The sequence below is a fragment of the Vipera berus genome, assembly GCF_964194415.1.
Source record: "Vipera berus genome assembly, chromosome: 3".
In the NCBI taxonomy this organism is placed as follows: domain Eukaryota; kingdom Metazoa; phylum Chordata; class Lepidosauria; order Squamata; family Viperidae; genus Vipera; species Vipera berus.
Genome location: NC_138204.1, coordinates 140,762,941 through 140,781,569, shown reverse-complemented (window position 1 = coordinate 140,781,569; position 18,629 = coordinate 140,762,941). Strand labels below are relative to the sequence as shown.

The window sequence follows — 18,629 nt, the reverse complement described above, 5'->3', positions numbered from 1 at the left end:
TATTTTGAAGTGGAATGGCACTGTTATTAATTAGATTTATCTTCTGTGTTTATTTTCTACAATTCAAGGCAATGTACATAATGCTCCCACCTTCCACCCCACCCCACCCCACTCCACAATGACAACCATGTGAAGTGGGTTGGGCTGAGAAAAAAAAATGACTGGCCCAAAGTCACCCAGCTAGCTTTCAGGCCTATGGGAAGACTAGAACTCACAGTCTCCTGGTTTCTAATCCAGCACCTTAACTGCTGCACTGAACTGGCTGTACGACATTCTGTCAGCACCTCCTTAATTGAAACACAGTTTGTCCTGAGATCGTATAGTTCCCTTTTTATAGATAGATAACTTTTATTGTCATTTTTAACTGTGGGCACATTGGCACACGTTAAAAAAAATGAAATTTAGTTGCTTGCTCTCAAAGTGTGCACAATACACAACACACATTTAAACATACTATATACAACGTATGTATAGACCTATACCCTTACATATAAGTAACATATAAATATTAATCGCTGTCTATCTTGAATACATAACCGAAGGAGGACGCTTTAGAGGAAGCTTTAGAGTTCACAAGGTTATGGAGGCACTGATTCATTTATATGTGAACTGGGGCTAGTTTTGCTATTAAATGTGGAATTTTTTCACTGCCTTCCCTTGCACAGTCGATCTCCTAGCCAGGACCGAAAGAGACCCCGTTGGGAAGAAGACAGGGAGAGGTGGTCAGAAAATGCCAATAGAGAGAAAAGTTATACCTCCATCAAGGACAAAGAGCCAGAAGAAGCTGCAGGTGAAAAGAAGGAGGAAGAAGAAGAGGATCTGCTGAAGCCTGTGTGGGTTCGTTGTACCCATTCAGAAAGCTACTATTCAAATGATCCCATGGATCAAGTGGTATGTATTCTGAGGGTTTCTGGCAATCTATTACTTGGATTATAAATAGAACTGACTAAGGAAGCTCAGGTAAGAATCTCTTTTCCCAGGCTTTCTGCAGCTCTCTGAATTCACCACAAGGTATCTCTGGAGTGTTGGGCTGTGCCTTTCAGAACATTACCCAAAATTGTGGTGAGGGGACAGCTGCCTGATTTGGGGGGTAATGCCTTATTCCTTTCCACTTTCTCTTTACACCAGGCATGTCAAACTGCCAGCCTGCGGGCCGGATGCGTCACACTGAAACCGTGCCCACCCCATTGCCGGTAATGGGGGGAAAGTCCCAATACGTTGCACGACATCACGTGACCTTGCAAGTTTGACATGCCTGCTCTACGCACTATTTTGCTATGTTACAGGAAGAATTTACCAATCTTCTTTTTTACCAGTCTTCTCATGGGCTGCAGAAGGGGAGAGAAAATTTGAAGTTTGCTTTCCACAACTAATTTTAGTTGATGTTGGGATCCAAGTCAGAATAGATATTTCCTTTCTCCTCTGAACTGTGGAATAAAATATACGATTTTTTCATGGAATGGAGTCTTCAGTCTGATGTTATGTTTATGTTTATGCTTATTGGACTTACATACCGCCCTTCTCCCGTAGGACTCAGGGCGGTTCACAAGGAATTTAAAATAACAATATACATTATAAAAGTTAAGAACAATTAAAATAATTAAATTTAGTCCTTGAATAAAATAAAAACCCCTATTAAACTCCAATTAAAACCCAATTAAATAAAATTACAATTAAAATTCTCAGTCCTGGCCGGAAAGCTCAAAGAGCCAGGTCTTCAGGTCCCGGCGGAATGAATGAAGATCAGGGGCAGTCCTGAGCTCTACAGGCAGCTGGTTCCAAAGGGCAGGCACACCCACAGAGAAGGCCATCCCCGTGGGTGTTACCCGCCGGCAATCTTTTGCCGGCAGTACCCTGAGAAGGCCCTCCCTGTGGGAGCGCACAGGACGAACGCTCACCAAGAAAATAGTATGGATTGGAATATAGGACAAGCAAACGACATACTGAGAGAAAAAAGTAGGAACATTCTTCAAATCCCTTTAATAAAGAATTTGGGGGCTCAGATATATTGAGCTGCCCAACTAAAGCTGGATTGTTGTGAGGAAAATCTCCCCATTTGTCCTGGTTTTAAACCAACATGAGATTGAGCAATTTAAAACCTTCCCTTTAAAATCTTTTAAAAAAGATTTTCCATCCTGTAATGTAATATGTTCCCTTAAAATTAATGCTGTAAAAAAAAACCAAATGAAATCTCTTTGCAACCAAATGGGATCAGTTATTTATGGTATGTACATGCTGCTGGCTTTTGCCATGTTATTTAGCTAAAGTTCTCTCATGCGGCAATGCCAGTGTTACTCTGGCATGTGTTGTTGTCAGGTGCAGAATTTTTTGGCATACATGCATGCATTGTTTAGAGAATGATTCTTTTCCTATAATTAATTACAATCATATGTGAAAATAGTTCCCTAACGAGGCAGTTGCTAAATGAGGACTAGTTGTGATTGTGAATTTTACATGCCTTAAATTAGAGTTTATATTAGCTAATGGAATTAATTAAGAATTTCTGGTATTTGTATGTATGCCAAGTAAATAGGTTAGGGCAGGTGCATGGCTACAGAATTGTAGTTTTTGAGCCCAGAGCCATCTAGAATAATAATAATAAAAATATATACAGCTGCATCATATATTGGATTCCAATGTTAGTTATTAGAAGGGTTTTATTTTTCCATAGCAAGGAAGTGGTTGGAGAAAAGGTTTAAATAAAAGTGTTTGATCTCCAGGAATACATATTATTGACCCTGGTATTCATTAGTATGCTGATAAGCAACTCTGAAAGCGGACTTTAATGTATCTCTGTGAAAGATCAATATACTTTAGCAAAATACAGTTTTTAAAATTTGAGGTTACAATTAAAAATCCGATGTATTTTTTTGAAAAAAGTACCAGAGGATAAATATGCACGTTGATTCTTTTTGTAAAATTGATTTGATTTTAAGCGTTTCATTATAGTTTTACATTTGATCTATATACCATTTTTGTGAACTGCTTTGAACATAACTCTTAGGAGAAATTTGGGATATCTCTAAACATTGCATGGTATTTATTTTTAGGTTTGTAGACATATAAAGTAGGGATACGCATAAAATAAAAATACACAGCCTAAGTGGGTGCCTACTTACTGTCTTATATTCTTCTCATCTCATTCTACTCTGTGAGCAAGGGGGCAAAGGATCAGGCACAGGAGAGATTTTATTTTATTTATTTTATTTTTGTTTTGTTTTATTACTTTATTTTATTATTTTTACTTTATTATTTTTATCCTGCTTTCATTTTTTTTAAAATAAAAATTTGGTGGTGAACACCTACAATGTTGTTTTCCTCCTCCTATTTTCCTCACACTAACAATTCTGTGAGGTGAATTGGATTGACAGAGAGTGACTGATGTAGTTACCCAGCCAGCTTTCATATCTAATGTGGACTAGCACTCATAGTCTCCTGTCTTCTAGCCTGGTGTGTTAAACACTTGCCTACATAAATTGCTTATTTCTCCTCCCCCTTCACAGAGAGGAAGGGATTATAAGAGAGCAAGCAAGCATACAATGTGGAACACACATCAGAAGCAATGTGGTGGCACTGGCAGTCTTAAGCATGCTCAAATAAAAGCTGGTGTATTCCCCATTGTGTACCTTTTGACTTTCTTGTAATCTCTTCTCCCATTTCTCTGGTCTGCAAAGGAGAAAAAAAAACACAGGACAATGAATATTGAATGTAATGGTGAACACATGACTGGGGATCCCATAACTGAGGGATCGCGCCATTTATAACTTTGAATGGTTTCTGAAAGATGCAGTTGGTAAGTGAGAGTTTCCTGTATTATTTTATGCAGTCATGAAAAGCACTTTTGGAAAAGGATATCCTGCAGTCCAGCCCATCATTTTTTGCCTCATGTTCGGTTGCAGCTCATTGTAAATAGGGTTTTACGATTATTTCACAAAAGAACAATTTACACCGGAATTGCTTTCTGTTTACAACTTGGAAATGCTTTTGCTGCTGTGCATGTTTATCTTGGAGGCACAAAACCACAGGGAGCAGATGATCTTTCATGTCCATCTGTATGGAGCAGAACATTTTTCCACATTTTTATTACTCTTGCATTAGTGATCAGTGCTGGGTGGATGTTAAATATTACTCTGGTAGGATATCTCTGCTTACATGCCAACACTAATGTAAATTATTTGCATGATGAGAGATTGGTGTTTTTTTTAAATAAGTAGATTGCTTTCAACAGATCCTTGTCCTTTCAAAATAGCTGTAACTTTTCCGTTTTCCCACGGTTGCTTTTGCAAGGGGGATTCCACAGTGGTGGGAACGAGCCGGCTCCGAGATTTGTACGAAAAATTTGAAGAAGACCTAGGAAAGCGTCAAGCAAAGGCCAAAGCTGCCAGGCCTCCATGGGAGCCACCTAAGACCAAACTGGATGAAGATGTAGGTGAGTGTCATATTGGTAAAATCTATAGGTTGCAGGAAGGTAAATTTCTATTTTCTTGAAGGGTTAACCAAATTCAGCTTTTGAAGACTTTCTTTAGACCCTTCAACTCTGCATTAAGTATTCGCTTCAACCTTTTTTCTCTGTTGTGGGAAGCTGGGATAAGATCAAAAAGCCTGTCGCCATCAATCTTTATTTATTTATTCATTTTTATTCTGCCTTTACTACTTTTATCAATAACTCAAGGTGGTGAATATACCTAACACTCTTTCCTCCTCCTATTTCCCCCACAAAAGATAACCCTGTGAGGTGGGCTGGACTGAGACAGAGTGACTGACCCAATATTACTCAGCTGGTTTTCCTAATTAAGGTGGGGCTACAATTCTGGCCTCTCAGTTTCTTTCATGGTGTCTTAACCGCTAGACCAGGCTGGGTCTATACTGTACAGGTAGTCCTTGAGATATAACAGTTCATTTAGTGACCGAAGTTACAACACTACTGAAAAAAAAGTGACATGACCGTTTTTCACACCTAAGACCAGGGGTGTCAAACTCAATTTCATTGAGGGCCACATCAGCATTGCGGTTGTCCTCAGGGGGCCGGGTGGGTATGGCCAGGGTGGGCATGGCCTACTGGGTGGGCATGGCTAGAGTGCATATGGCCTACTGGGTGGGCATGGCCAGCTCTACATCGTTTGCATCAAGAGTGCCTATGGGGGCCTGGGCAGGAGTGGGACAGATCTGAGGGTCTCTGGCAGGCGGAGGGTCTCTGGGTCAGGGCAAAGGCAGTGGGGGCCGTTCCCCCACTGTTTCCAGGATGGCTTCATGGGCCACATGAAACCACTTCGCGGGCCGGATCCGGCCCCCGGGCCTTGTGTTTGACATGTCTGCCTAAGACCATTGCATTAACCCCATGGTCACGTGATCAAAATTCAGATGCTTGGCAACCGACTCGTATTCTGTCACGGTTGCAGTGTCCTGGGATGATGTGATCAGCGTTTGTGACCTTCTGACAAGCAAATTCAATGGGGAGGCCAGATTCCCCATTGTTACTGGCTTAACAATTGCTGCGATCCACTTAACAACTGTGTAAAATGGGGCAAAATTCGCTTAACAAATATGTCACTTAGCAACAGAAATGTTGGGCTCCTTTGTGTTCGTAAGTCGAGGATTACCTGTATTGCATTGTATTGCATCACGTGATACATAATTCTGTGTGATTCCTGAGAAGACTAAAATGAAGTTTGCATCATTTCTCCCCCCCCCCCCCCCGAGAGACCCTTTGGCATTGTCTTCAGGAGGCTGTGGAGGTTTTTTGGAATGAAAGGGAGGTTATAACATTTGAAGATAAGGTCATGGGTCTTTGACTTTTTCATCTATTAAGGTTTACTTTCTTTCTGGAAATAATTTTTGGAGGGGCAAGTGCCAGTGATGGGCAGAATCGGAGCTATTAATAAACAGATGCTGGAACTTGGCAGGATTATGTTTTTTCTCCCCTTTCTTTTCATGTCTTCTCATGTTTACATGTGAGACCACAGGTTTCCTGTTCCCATTTTTAACATGGGGAGTTGCAGTCCTGAGCAACCTACTCCAAAGTCTTATTAGTTACAGTAGTAAAATTAGCCTTTACTACAGAGGAATATCAGAAAATAATACTTTTCATTTACATTTTGATAACATTTTTATAGTGAATCTTTTAGCTTTTCAAAAAAGATTCAATATAAGAACTACAATAATTAGATTCAAATTTTCACTTACTAATCCAGTTAATAGAATTTGTAAAATAGTCTTTAAGATGGATAATTATCTCTTGTTATTGCAGCAGTTCTTTCTGAATTTTTTTCCTTAGTTAACTTGATTTTTTAAAAAAATCACTGTATGCTTCATACTATTTGGAACAGAGTCATTAAAACCAATTTTAATCCCACACTAAGTTTCTCATTCCAACTACAATTTCTTTATTTTATTTCATCCATTCCATTTATCCCATTCTGTACATGTCAGGGCAGTTTTATGAAAGGCTGGATGCAAGAAATAACTGATAACTGATAGGGAGCAAATGTGAATGAATCTTATGATGATCTATCTATTTTAAGAGAGGTTACCAAAAACAGAGAAAGTATAGTTTAATTCTGCTTTATTTTTGATATGATGTGCCTGGGCTGTTAAGTGTAAGCTGGGTTGACAAGATCAGAAATGAGGAGGTGATAAGCCGCGTGGGAAAGCCAAAGGAAATCATCAAAACAATTAAAAAATGAAAGTTAGAATATTTCAGACATGTGATGCGACACCCAGAAAAATATGGCATACTCCCAGTGCTTTTTTTGTAAAAGAAAAAGGTGCCGGAACTCACACATGTCATACAACCTGCCTTGCCTACCCTACAAGGTTCCATTCAAAAAAGGTGCCGGAACTCCGTTCTGAGCGTTCTATGAGAAAAAAAGCCCTGCATACTCCATTTAATCCTCCAGGGAAAGATTGAAGGCAATCAAGGTCCAGGCAGAAGAAGAACATCATGGCTTCAAAATCTAAGGGACTGGTTTGGACAAAACTCAGCAGCACTTTTTCGTGCGGCTGCTGATAAAAACAGGATCGCCAACATGATTGCCCATGTCCGATAATGGATATGGCAGAAGAAGGAGGAGGAGGAGGAGGAGGAGGAGGAGGAGGAGAAGGAGAAGGAGAAGAACAACAACAACCACCTTTGGAGCAGTGTCTGCTTCATTTAATGGAAGCCTGTATGACATCTGCATGAAAATGCTGGGCAAAATCATCTGCCAGTTTGGGGTTTGGTATCATTAATATGTTGATGATACGCAATTATATCTCTTTACCCTGATCTTGCCAAGATGTACAGTCAAGGTCCTGTCTCAATGCCTGGAGGCTGGGGGAAAAAATCACCTTCAACTTAATCCTATTAAACTGAGTGGCTGTGGTTATTTGAGCCCCCATAACCAGTATTTTTAAAATCTTGGAATTTTAGTTGCACTTTCCTGATCAAGAACGGTGTGCAGTCTGCGGGTCTTCTTAGATTCATAGCTCCAAAAGGACAGGTGGTAGCTATGGCTAGGAAGGCCTTTGCATAATTCTATCTTCTTGTTGGTTGAGCTGGATCAAGAGGCTATAAGATGGTAACTTATGAGTCAACTTGGCTCAACTATTGCAGTAATGCTCTACCTGGCACTCCCTTGAAGGCCATGGAAATTTCACTGGTTTAGATTGTAATGGTGTGGACATTTGACACCTCTGCTTTATGAGGTGCACTGATTGCTGGTATGCTTCTGGGTGGAATTCGAGGTGCTAGAGAGACTCAGCTATTACCTATAAAGCCTTACATGGGATTATCCTGAGGGCCCACTTCTCTCCCATGATTTCTGCCCAAGTGGTAAAAGCTGGCAGAGTTGGCACACTTAATAATGTCATTGTGTGGATTCTCTGTCACAGCACCCTCACCTTCTGGAATGAAATCCTTCCTGAAATCTGTGTGACTCTCCTTCCTCCCCACCCGTATGGTTGTTGTCCCAAGCCTTGGGTTAGAGAGGATGGGATCCCCTTATTGGATGAACTTATGTACAAGTTCTTCATTCAGTGATCAGATGCCATCTTGGTTCTTCCTATCTTATTGTGCTTTTTAATTTGTTTTTTATTTAATATGGTGAATTTCTCAGAGCCATCTCAGTCAGGGACATGCAAATTTAAGAGAGAGAGAGAGAGAGAGAGAGAGAGAGAGAGGGGGGGGAGGGAGGGAGAGAGAGGGTTGTGTTGATTCAAAGAAAGCATATGGTGAGTTTCTCAGAGCCATCTCAGGGACATCTAAATTTGAGAGAGAGAGAGAGATGGGTTGATTCAAAAAAAGCATTTGTTGACCGCCCCTTCAGTGCGTGTCTCCACTTTCTTTTGCCCAAGGAACGAAAGGCCATTGGTTGACCCCTGACTCGTAAGTCTTTTGAGGACACAAATGAGGTAATTTTCTTCATCTCCCATTTTGTTGTCTTTCGATGACTATAGGGAGCTCCAGTGATTCTGAGTGTGACTCAGAAGATGACAGCTGTTCCAGCAGTTCTGACTCGGAGGTTTTTGATGTCATTGCTGAAATTAAGCGGAAGAAGGCCCACCCTGATCGCCTGCACGAGGAGCTGTGGTACAATGATCCTGGACAGGTACTGCACTTGAGAAAAGAAGCGAAAGGCTGTATCACAGGCCATTAGGAGTGAGAAAGGCTGTATAATGGGCCATTAGACTCCCAGTGGCGCAGTGGTTAGAATGCAGTACTGCAGTTTGGCAGTTCGAGCCCCATTGGCTCAAGGTTGACTCAGCCTTCCATCCCTCCGAGGTCGGTAAAATGAGGACCAGATTGTTGGGGATGGGGGTGGGGAATATGCTGACTCTGTAAACGCTTAGAGATGGCTGTAAAGCACTGTTAAGCGGTATATAAGTCTATTGCTATTGCTATTTTAGCATTGGTTTCAGCCTCCAAACTTATTTTTTCCTCAGCTTGTTCTGTAGGAAGATAAGAGTATTTAACTGGGGGTATTGGGGAGAATTGCCTCATTTATCAAGCTGGGGCACTAAGTATTTCAAGTACTACTGGCCTGATGAATTGACCACTCTGGTACAAAATCAGCCGTGGCCCTGGTTTATTATTTGTTTGTTTATTTTTTTTTTAAAAATGCCTGTCTTCTACCTTTCAGTAAAGCAAATAGTCTTTCAGAAGACATCTTCTTGGGAATTCGTATTCCTTAATGGGCCTACTTGGGAGAAAATCTGCAACCATCCTTGCCACCTTGCCCCATTGTCTTTGCTTGTGGGAAGCAGGAGGGAAGGTTGCAAATAGCAATCACATGATTGTGGTTTGCTGAGATGTAGTTATGAACTGGGCCTTTGAGTGCCTGAATTGTGATCGTGGAGATCCTGTAACTGCCACAGCTTTGAGACCACTGATAAGTACCCCCGTTCAGCACCGTTGTAATTTTGAACAGTCACTGAATCAGTGTTCGTAACGCGAGGGCTACCTGTGATTGGACGTTAAGCCCAAGAGCCTGAACGAATTCAAGTATCAGATATAATTGCTAATGGGAAGTCATTACTGGTTAAGAATGGGACAAATGTCAAAGTTGAACTGATCAAGCAAGTTTTTACAACAAAAGGGATTCAGTTCAGTAGTTTTTAGGAGTGTTTTGGCTTATATTCTTTTTTCCTTATGCTCATTTTCCATTCATTTTGTTGGAAGACTAACCTATAGCAGTGGTGGCGAACCTATGGCATGCGTGCCAGAGGCAGCACTCAGAGCCTCTCTATGGGCATGTGCAGAACAGCACAGCCAAGCACATGGCAGCTGGGCAACAGGGACAAGACTCCGCCCTCACGCCCCGTTGTGTGCAGATGATGCTGCGGGGCATGGGCAGAGGGTGTGGCTGTTATGGCGCTGCAGGGCTTCCTGAGTGATCTGCGGTGGGCCTTGGTGGGTGGCCCTGCGGGCAGATGGGTGGGGGCAGGTGAGCCGGCGGGCAGAGCAGGCAGGCCAGGGGGCGGGGCGGGGCGGAGACAGAGCGGGCAGGACGGGGTGTGGCAGTTTTTGGGCACTCGGTCTCTAAAAGGTTTGCCATCACTGACCTATAGCTTTGTGCAAAAATTTGGGCGCTCCTGTCAACTTGTCTATTTCAATGAATCTGTAAGTGAACAGAAGAGAAAAGGATCTATATATCAGGTGTTCTTAATCTGTTTGTGCCATGGACTCCTTCATAGAAAAATATATTTAAATGCATAAAATAAAATGCCTAGATATGGATGTATTGCAAAGGAAACCAATTATGCTTAAATTCAGCTATTAAAATATTAATGGCTTGAATGGATATTTTAACTACAAAAGAACCTTTGAAATGCAAATTGTTCACCATTATCCTGCTTTTAGAGGAAAACGTAGTTCAAACACTAAATGTATTTGTATTTCATTTTTTAAGGTATAATAATTCTAGTGAGGTTGATTGAAGTTTAGCTTTTTTTTTGGAGTGTAAGGGCATAAATTATTTTGTTACATATATTCTTTATTAAATTATAAACTAAACCTCAGTTAAAATTTAGTGAATATAAACTTGTTATATTTTTTCCCATCAAAGTTCACAGACCCCTGAAATCTAACATGGACCCCCAACTTTAAAACCCCCTACTTTACAGGTACAAAGTTGAAAGTGAAATGTATCATCTTTTGCAAATTTGAATGTTTACTTACAATTGATGTTCAATTGTTTACAGAATAGAAGTATGACAGCAATGACTTCCTTCTCTCGTTCCTTCTTTTTCTGTTAATTTTTTTTCTTCCACGTTTGTTTTCTTACATTTGTGTCCCCACATTAGTCAATAAATTTAAATGGAACTTCTCAGTTTAAATGAAAATTGATGGCCTTGATGTCTCTAAAAGCAAATTAGCTGGAACAAGTCTGTTTACCTTAAAATCCCAAGATGTTTAATGCTGCACTAATCTTAAAGAACACAACTGTTGTCAACAAATGAGAGCTAATGAAATAAATTGTGCTAGCTATCCTTTTTCATTTGGTTGTATCCATGTATCAAGGCATCTCAGTGTATTGTGCATTGCTTTCATTTCATTTAAAACAAACACATCGTTAGGATGGAAAGCACTTAAAGTTGTTGGCATATTGCTTTTCTGTCTTGAACCCAGCTTTGCAAATAACAGGGATACATTCTGCAGGCATAAATTTAGAAAGACCAGCCACTTATATCGAGAAGAAATCATAGACCTACATACTCTTCTGATATAAAAGCAGCAATTTGAGCATCTTACACACTCCCCCCCCCACCTTTCCATTCTGAGAGCATCTTCTGAATTATTCTGACGCCTTGAATGAGACTTGAAAGATGGTATTCAATAGACCGAGTTTAATTTTGAACACTATATTTTGTTCTAATTTTGCCTATATTCTTGTAGGATATTGAAAGCACCGGGAACTGAAATATGCCCGGAGAACAAATATTGAGCTGTATCCAAAAACATTACCTTCCATCTATGTTTTTATAAGAATCATATGCTTTTGGGGCCCTCTTTTTCTTTCCGTAATAGTCTTCCTTTGTGGATCATCAAGCTATTGTTAGCATAAACTGCAAAGTGTGCTACAGTTCCCTTTAAATTCTGAATAAGAAAGCAGTTGTGTGTGGACAAAACAGATTTTAGAAGAGAAATTGTGAAAATTATAAGCTAAACATTGATTGAAGCATGTACATGCTCTTCTTTCCTTATAAAGGTGGATCATTGCCTATTGCATTTTGGACCATTGTGATACAGAAACATTCCAGAGCATGGGAAAAATATGACTTAACAAGTGTCCTTGCTGCTCCCATTAGCCCAGCCCTGAAGTAAATAGAACAATACAGGTAGTCCTCGACGTACGGCCACAGTTGAGCCCAAACTTCCTGTTGTTAAGTGAGACATTTGGTAAGTGAGTTTTGTCCCCTTTTACAACCTTTCTGGCCACAGTTGTTAAGTGACTCACTGAAGTTGTGTGTTAGTAACTTGGTTCTTAAGTGAATCTGGCTTCCCCATTGACTTGGCTTGACAGAAGATCGCAAAAGGTGATCACATGACCCTGGGACACGGCAACTGTCATCAATATGAAGCAACTGCCAAGCATCTGAATTTTGATCCTATGACCACGGGGATGCTGCAAAAATTGGAACTATGAAAAAACAAAACGTGTAAGTCACTTTATTCAGTGCCATTATAAGTTTGAACAGTCACTAAATGAATTGGTGCAAGCTGAAGACTACCTGTAGTCAGGCTTGGCTTTTAGTTCTTTTTATTTGGGAGGCTAATAACTGGATATCTCAGAAAAAAAAGCGTAAAAGTAGTCTTTGACTTATATCCATTCTTTTACTGACTGTTCAAAGTTACAACAGCATTAGAAAAACGGTGACCTGTGAGCATTTTTTTCACACTTAAAACCATCGCAGCGTCTCCATGATGTCACGTGATCAAAAAATTGGACGCTTGGCAACTGGTTCATATTTACGATGGTTGCAGTTTTCAGGGGGGTGGAAATCACGTGATCCCCTTTTGCAACCATCTGACAAGCCAAGTCCATGGGGGAGCCAGATTCACTTAACAGCCGTGTTACTAATTGAACAACTGCATTGATTCACTTAACAACCGTGGCAAGAAAGGCCGTAAAATGGTTCGCTTAGCTAACAGAAATGTTGGGCTCAATTGTGGTCGTAAATCGAGGACTACCTGTATAATATAATCTCTTCAGATTTCAGGTAGGAATGTTTTCTAATGTCAAACCTCACTTTAGGTGGAAAATGGCTGCGTTGACAAGAAGCCTAGGCTAGAATTGGATTCTAAGTATTCAGTAACCTCCAATAGAGATCACTAGGTATCATTCTGACCAATTCCATTTATGAATCTTAAGGTGGGGACACAGTTTGGGAAGTACTCTAATCCAGGGGTCCCCAACCCCAAGTCCGTGGACCGGCACCGGGCTGCGGCATACTAGCAGCTGAGCTGCACAAAGAAGTGAGGCCCCATCTGCTGGAATCTTTCTCCACAGAACTGGTTCCTGGTGCCCAAAAGTTTGGGGGCTTCTGCTACCCAGTTGTCTTTTGGACTTTTGCAACCCAGATATGGCCATCCTCCTTAGATCACATTTCAGCCTCCTGAGGTTGATCTGGAGGTCTTTGTCGTCGTTTCCATATCAACAGCAATTTCACCAGTAGGATTTTGTTTTGATTTTGGTGGGGGAACAAAATAAGACAATGATAAATGGTTGTATTAAGTTCTGAGTGGGCTTACTGGCTCCAGAAAAAGCTCCCCCTGTTCAAGAGGGAAAGAAGAAATTTAATAATAGAATCGATGTTACAGATAGTCCTTGACTTACAAACTTACAGTACAGTTGAGTCTGGAATTATGGGTGTAAGTCGGGCTGGACATTAAGCGGGTCACTATGTGACCATGCCTGATTTTGAAACCGTTTTTGCAGTGGTCTTTAAATGAATCATCCCAGTCATTAAGTGAATGCTGCGGTTGTTAAGCATCTTTTACCAACAGGAGCCACCGTAAAATCACAGTGCACATGACTGCAAAAGGCACATGGCTGCAAAAGGGAGGCTGCAAAACGTGATAAATGGCCATTTACTGAGCGCCCAAATGTGATCATGTGACTGGGATGGGGTGGGGTTGGGAAGGGGCAGCCACTGAAGCTTCAAAACCTGATTGAAAGTGGTTCCTGGAGTCATCCATCATAACTGAGATTGCTAAATGACGGGTTGTAAGTCAAAAACTACAGTACTTTGGAAATTAAAGTTAAGAAAAATTTTATTAGGTCATGGATTGTCTAAAAGACGGAATGTTAAATTAATTAAGATATGTATAAACTGAAGATTATTGATGAATGCTAGAAAGTTATTTTTTGTCTAATTGATAGAGTAAGAACTGTGTTGGTTCGAATATGAGACAGATGGGGAAAAGAGAGGGAATTAATTGTTGCAATACTTTGAGATTTGTATTGATGATATTTAAATGTAATGGAATCATTGTACCTAGCCGCCACGTTACTTTTCAAATGTGTAAATGTAATATTGGAAAATTAATAAAACAAACTTGGAAAACAAAACAAAACAAAAACTACAGTACTTAAACAGATCTGTGGTCCTTGGATCTTTGCCCATTCGCTTTAAATATTCCTCTTCTGAATCAGTTCAACTTAAAGTATCACTTGAAACCCTTTTTCTTTTCAAAACAGATGAATGACGGGCCTCTTTGCAAATGCAGTGCCAAAGCCAGGAGAACTGGGATAAGACATGGAATTTATCCTGGAGAAGAGGTAACCAACCGGATTTTAGTTTCTCAGTGAGAAGAATTGCTTATGGACATGGCTTACTATGGGCAGAGATCGGCCAGACTGGACTAAAACGAGGCTTTATTTTCTATTAACACGGACATGGAGAGCTTGTAGCTGTTGGCGTTCCTGACCATTAGCCATGTTCATTGAGAGTCAGATGGCGTACAGGTTTTAATAAATTATTATTTTCAGGGGCTGCTGGAATATTTCAGCCCTTTTTGGAAGGCTATAGCTAGGAGGAGAACAATTGGCAGCTTGAAGGCAACCTATATAAAGAAAATATACCCAGCTGGGAATGATGGGCTGGTTTAGTCTGGGACGCGGTGGCTCAGTGGGTTAGGACGCTGAGCTTGTCGATCAGAAGGTCGGCAGTTTGGCGGGTCAAATCCCGAGTGCCGCGTAACAGAGTTAGCGCCTGTTACTCGTCCCAGCTTCTGCCAACCTAGCAGTTCGAAAGCACATAAAAAATGCAAGTAGAAAAATAGGGACCACTACGGTGGGAAGGTAACAGCGTTCCGTGTGCCTTTGGCGTCTAGTCATGCCGGCCACATGACCACGGAGACGTCCTCGGACAAGCGCTGGCTCTTCGGCTTTGAAACGGAGATGAGCACCAGCCCCTAGAGTTGGAAACGACTAGCACGCATGTGTGGGGGAACCTTTACCTTTACCTTTACCTTAGTCTGTGCAACACTGTAATTCTGTTAATGTCTTATATGCGCAGCCTCTTGCTTCAGGTGGGAAGAGCTGAATCAGTGCATGAATCTATTATTAACTCCCCTAATTATTAACATACCTCTGTCTATTATTTTCTTTTCTGGTTTATTCTACTTTTAGAGTTTTTATTTTTTAAAAAAAAATAAATTATTATACAATGGTTTGAGGTAATCGCTATTTTATACTTATTGTTTTATTGGATTGTTGTATGCCATCCGGAGTCACTTTCCTGAAATGGACAGCCATATAAATCCTATTAGCAAATAAATACATAAATAATTTTACTTAGATATTTTTAACATTGGGAAGCATCGAAACAGGCAACTCTCTGTCCACCCCCCCCACCCCCGTTCTCAGTGCTCCTGAAGCAAAGTCCATTTTTCCCCTGCTGCTTACACAGCCTGACTTTTATTGCTTCTGCTTCAGTTCAGCCATTCCCACTGCGGGCTCTGCAGAGCAGACTTTCCCCAGCCTCAATGCCCTCTAGATGTGTAGACATCACAACACTAGGCAATGGCTGGGAATTCAGGCAGTCCAGATGTTCAAATGGTTCTAAATTCAGGATGGTCGGTTTAGAGCAAGCCGGATTTTTCTGCTCTCTTGTGGGGATTAAGTTGCCTTCGTCATTTCTTCTCTCCGTTCTTCTCAGGATCCAGGCCAATATAGGTTTTCCTTCCTCCCCCAAAGTGTAGAATAAAATGTAACATGATTTTTCGTGGAATGACCAATCAGCCTTTCCCCGATGTTGGAACTCCCACCAAATATGGATTGGAATATAAGACGAGCAACTGACAACACAGCCAGGAAAAAGTAGAAGATTCTTCAGTGCCCTTAAAAAAAAAGAGTGTGTGTGTGGGGGGGGCTAAAATATAATGAAGTTGGATTGTTCTGAGCATCATCTCCCCATTTGTCCTGGTTTAAGCCAACATGAGATTGGCCAACTTCAAACCTTCCCTTTAACATCTTTTAAAAACGACAACTTCCCATTCTGTAATGTATATGTTCCCTTAGTATTAGTATTGTAAAAAAACTGAAAGGAGATGTCTTCCCAACCAAACGGGATCAGCTATTTATGGTGCCTAACGTGCATAATCCTGTGCTCTCTGCAGGTGGTCCTCATTGAGCAACCACGGTTTGATTCCACTGAAATGGGTCAGAATTTTCCTACTCTCCTGTGGGGATTCAGTTTCCTTCAAGATTAATTTTCTCTATTCTTATGTCCTTAAAGCCTATTAAACCCTGCCGTCCTATGACCAACAATGCTGGAAGATTGTTTCATTACCGCATTACGGTGTCCCCTCCTACCAACTTCTTAGTAAGTAATCCGAAGCGTGATAGCAGCTTCTTGAGTCTCCTACCACGGCTTTCCCCAGCTTTCGATTTTTATTTCTTTAGACCGACAGACCCACTGTCATAGAGTACGATGACCATGAATACATTTTTGAAGGTTTTTCCATGTTTTCCCACGCTCCTCTCACAAATGTAAGTACGCTTTCTTTCCTATTCTGGTTGCACTGATGCTGTTACCCAACTGGGTAATGAAACGTCTGCAAGCAAACAAGCTCAGAGAGCAGCAGGGACACCCCCCCCCTCCCAAATTCTGGTTGTTTTCTGCAGTGTTTACCTCTCTGCCCCAGCATGTAAACAAGTCTCAGCTTAATTCCTAGGGCCATGCATGTTTCCGAAATACCTCAGAAAAAGTGTTCTGAGCCTTGTGCATCAGATGTCTGGAAAAAAAAAGAGCGGCAGTGCTTTAAAACCTGCCTTATTTCCACAGAGTTAAATCATAAGAGTGATTGCCTGTCTCCCTTGGGTTCATTTGAGTTTCTCACTTTAGCCTGTATTCAACATAGCTGTTTTGTTTACTACTTTGTTTTTATGAAATGGTGCATTTCTAAACATGTTCTTAAGGTAATGGCATCTTAGTTTACAGGCTCCTGCAAAGTTGGGCTGCTTCAATGAATAGCAGAGTAAGGCCCAAAGCACTTCTTCCAAATAATTTTCCAAGCCGGCACAGCCCATTTAATTTCCCACCATCTTTTCAGGGATTTTACTGGAACCATCCTCCAGAGGGAATTTTCTGTGGGATTGAAGAACCACTGCACAGCAGAATGAATAGTTTCGGAATAAAAAGGCCTTAATAATACGGCTTGGTATAGTTGGGTTTTATTATTTCTGAAGTTGCTGCCAAATTGAAATGTGTAAGGTGCCTGGAGGGGGGAAACCAATACTTCCACAGAGTTAAATCATAAGAGTGATTGCCTGTCTCCCTTGGGTTCATTTGAGTTTCTCACTTTAGCCTGTATTCAACATAGCTGTTTTGTTTACTACTTTGTTTTATGAAATGGTGCATTTCTAAATATGTAAACATTTTTTTTTGGTAGAAGCATATATTTGGCAGAGAGGAAACGTTTGGTTCTAGAGCAGGGGTCCCCAACTTATGGTCCGCGGGCTGGTACAGGGCTGTGGCCTATTGGCCACCAGGCCCCGGGAATAGCTAGCAAGCCTCGCCAACTCACGGTAGCACCACTGCACGGGCGCTAGCAACCCCATATGCACATGTGGGGGACGCTAGCGCTGCCACCAATGTCATATGTGCATGGGTGCCAGTGGCCCGCTTGTGCATGCACACATTCACCAGCGCATGTGCTGTGGGTGCGCATGATGTGCTTGTGTATGCGTGCTCGCTTGCACCGCTATCATGCACATGCCTGTTTGTGCATGTGTGTGTGGGGCTGAGCGCACACACATTTTGCTGCTGCTCCCTTTCCTTCCGGGCCGCCAAGCTGGAAAGGTTGGGGAGCTCTTCTCTAGAGCCTTATTGGGATTTTCTCTGAAGAACGGTATCTTTTCCTAAAACATCATCTGTTCAAGTGCAAGAGAGAAAATTCATCCTATTTTGCATCTTCTCGATTCTCTTTTATGCTCATAAGGTTTAAACACAGGGGTCTTCAAATTTGGCCCTCTTATGACGTGGACTTTAGCTCCCAGAATTCCTCAGCCAACGTGCCTGGCTGAGGAATTCTGGGAGTTGAAGTCCACAAGTCATAAGACATGTAGTACATAAACAGATTGATGGCACAGGAACACAAGCCCAAACTGTTGCCGCATACTGATGGTTTCTCCTCCTCCTGCTGCATTATTATTGAAGTAATACTTAAACTAATACTTAAAGGGACACGGTGGCTCAGTGGGTTAGGACGCTGAGATTGTCGATCAGAAGGTCAGCAGTTTGGCAGGTCGAATCCCGAGTGCCGCGTAACAGAGCGAGCACCTGTTACTTGTCCCAGCTTCTGCCAACCTAGCAGTTTGAAAGCACGTAAAAATGCAAGTAGAAAAATAGGGACCACTACGGTGGGAAGGTAACAGCGTTCCGTGCGCCTTTGGCGTCTAGTCATGCCGGCCACGTGACCACGGAGACGTCCTCGGACAAGCGCTGGCTCTTCGGCTTTGAAACGGAGATGAGCACCGGCCCCTAGAGTCGGAAACGACTAGCACGCATGTGTGGGGGAACCTTTACCTTTACCTTAATACTTAAACTACTAGAGGTAGTCCTCGACGTACGACCACAATTGAGCCCAAAATTTCTGTTGTTAAATGAGTTTTGCCCCATTTTATGACCTTCCTTGCCACAGTTGT

General features: G+C 41.6%; 1 protein-coding gene across 3 annotated transcripts in view; it reads left to right on the top strand.

Moving 5' to 3' along the window:
* Window positions 1-18,629, top strand: part of DROSHA (drosha ribonuclease III) — a 113,884-nt gene that overhangs the window by 6,790 nt on the left and 88,465 nt on the right. For all 3 annotated transcript variants that reach the window (XM_081324180.1, XM_081324181.1, XM_081324179.1), the window contains exons 5-10: window positions 666-891; window positions 4,288-4,429; window positions 8,434-8,585; window positions 14,178-14,258; window positions 16,219-16,305; window positions 16,386-16,472. In XM_081324180.1, coding sequence (XP_081180306.1) covers window positions 666-891; window positions 4,288-4,429; window positions 8,434-8,585; window positions 14,178-14,258; window positions 16,219-16,305; window positions 16,386-16,472 — 775 coding nt within the window. The remainder of the gene's footprint in view (window positions 1-665; window positions 892-4,287; window positions 4,430-8,433; window positions 8,586-14,177; window positions 14,259-16,218; window positions 16,306-16,385; window positions 16,473-18,629) is intronic.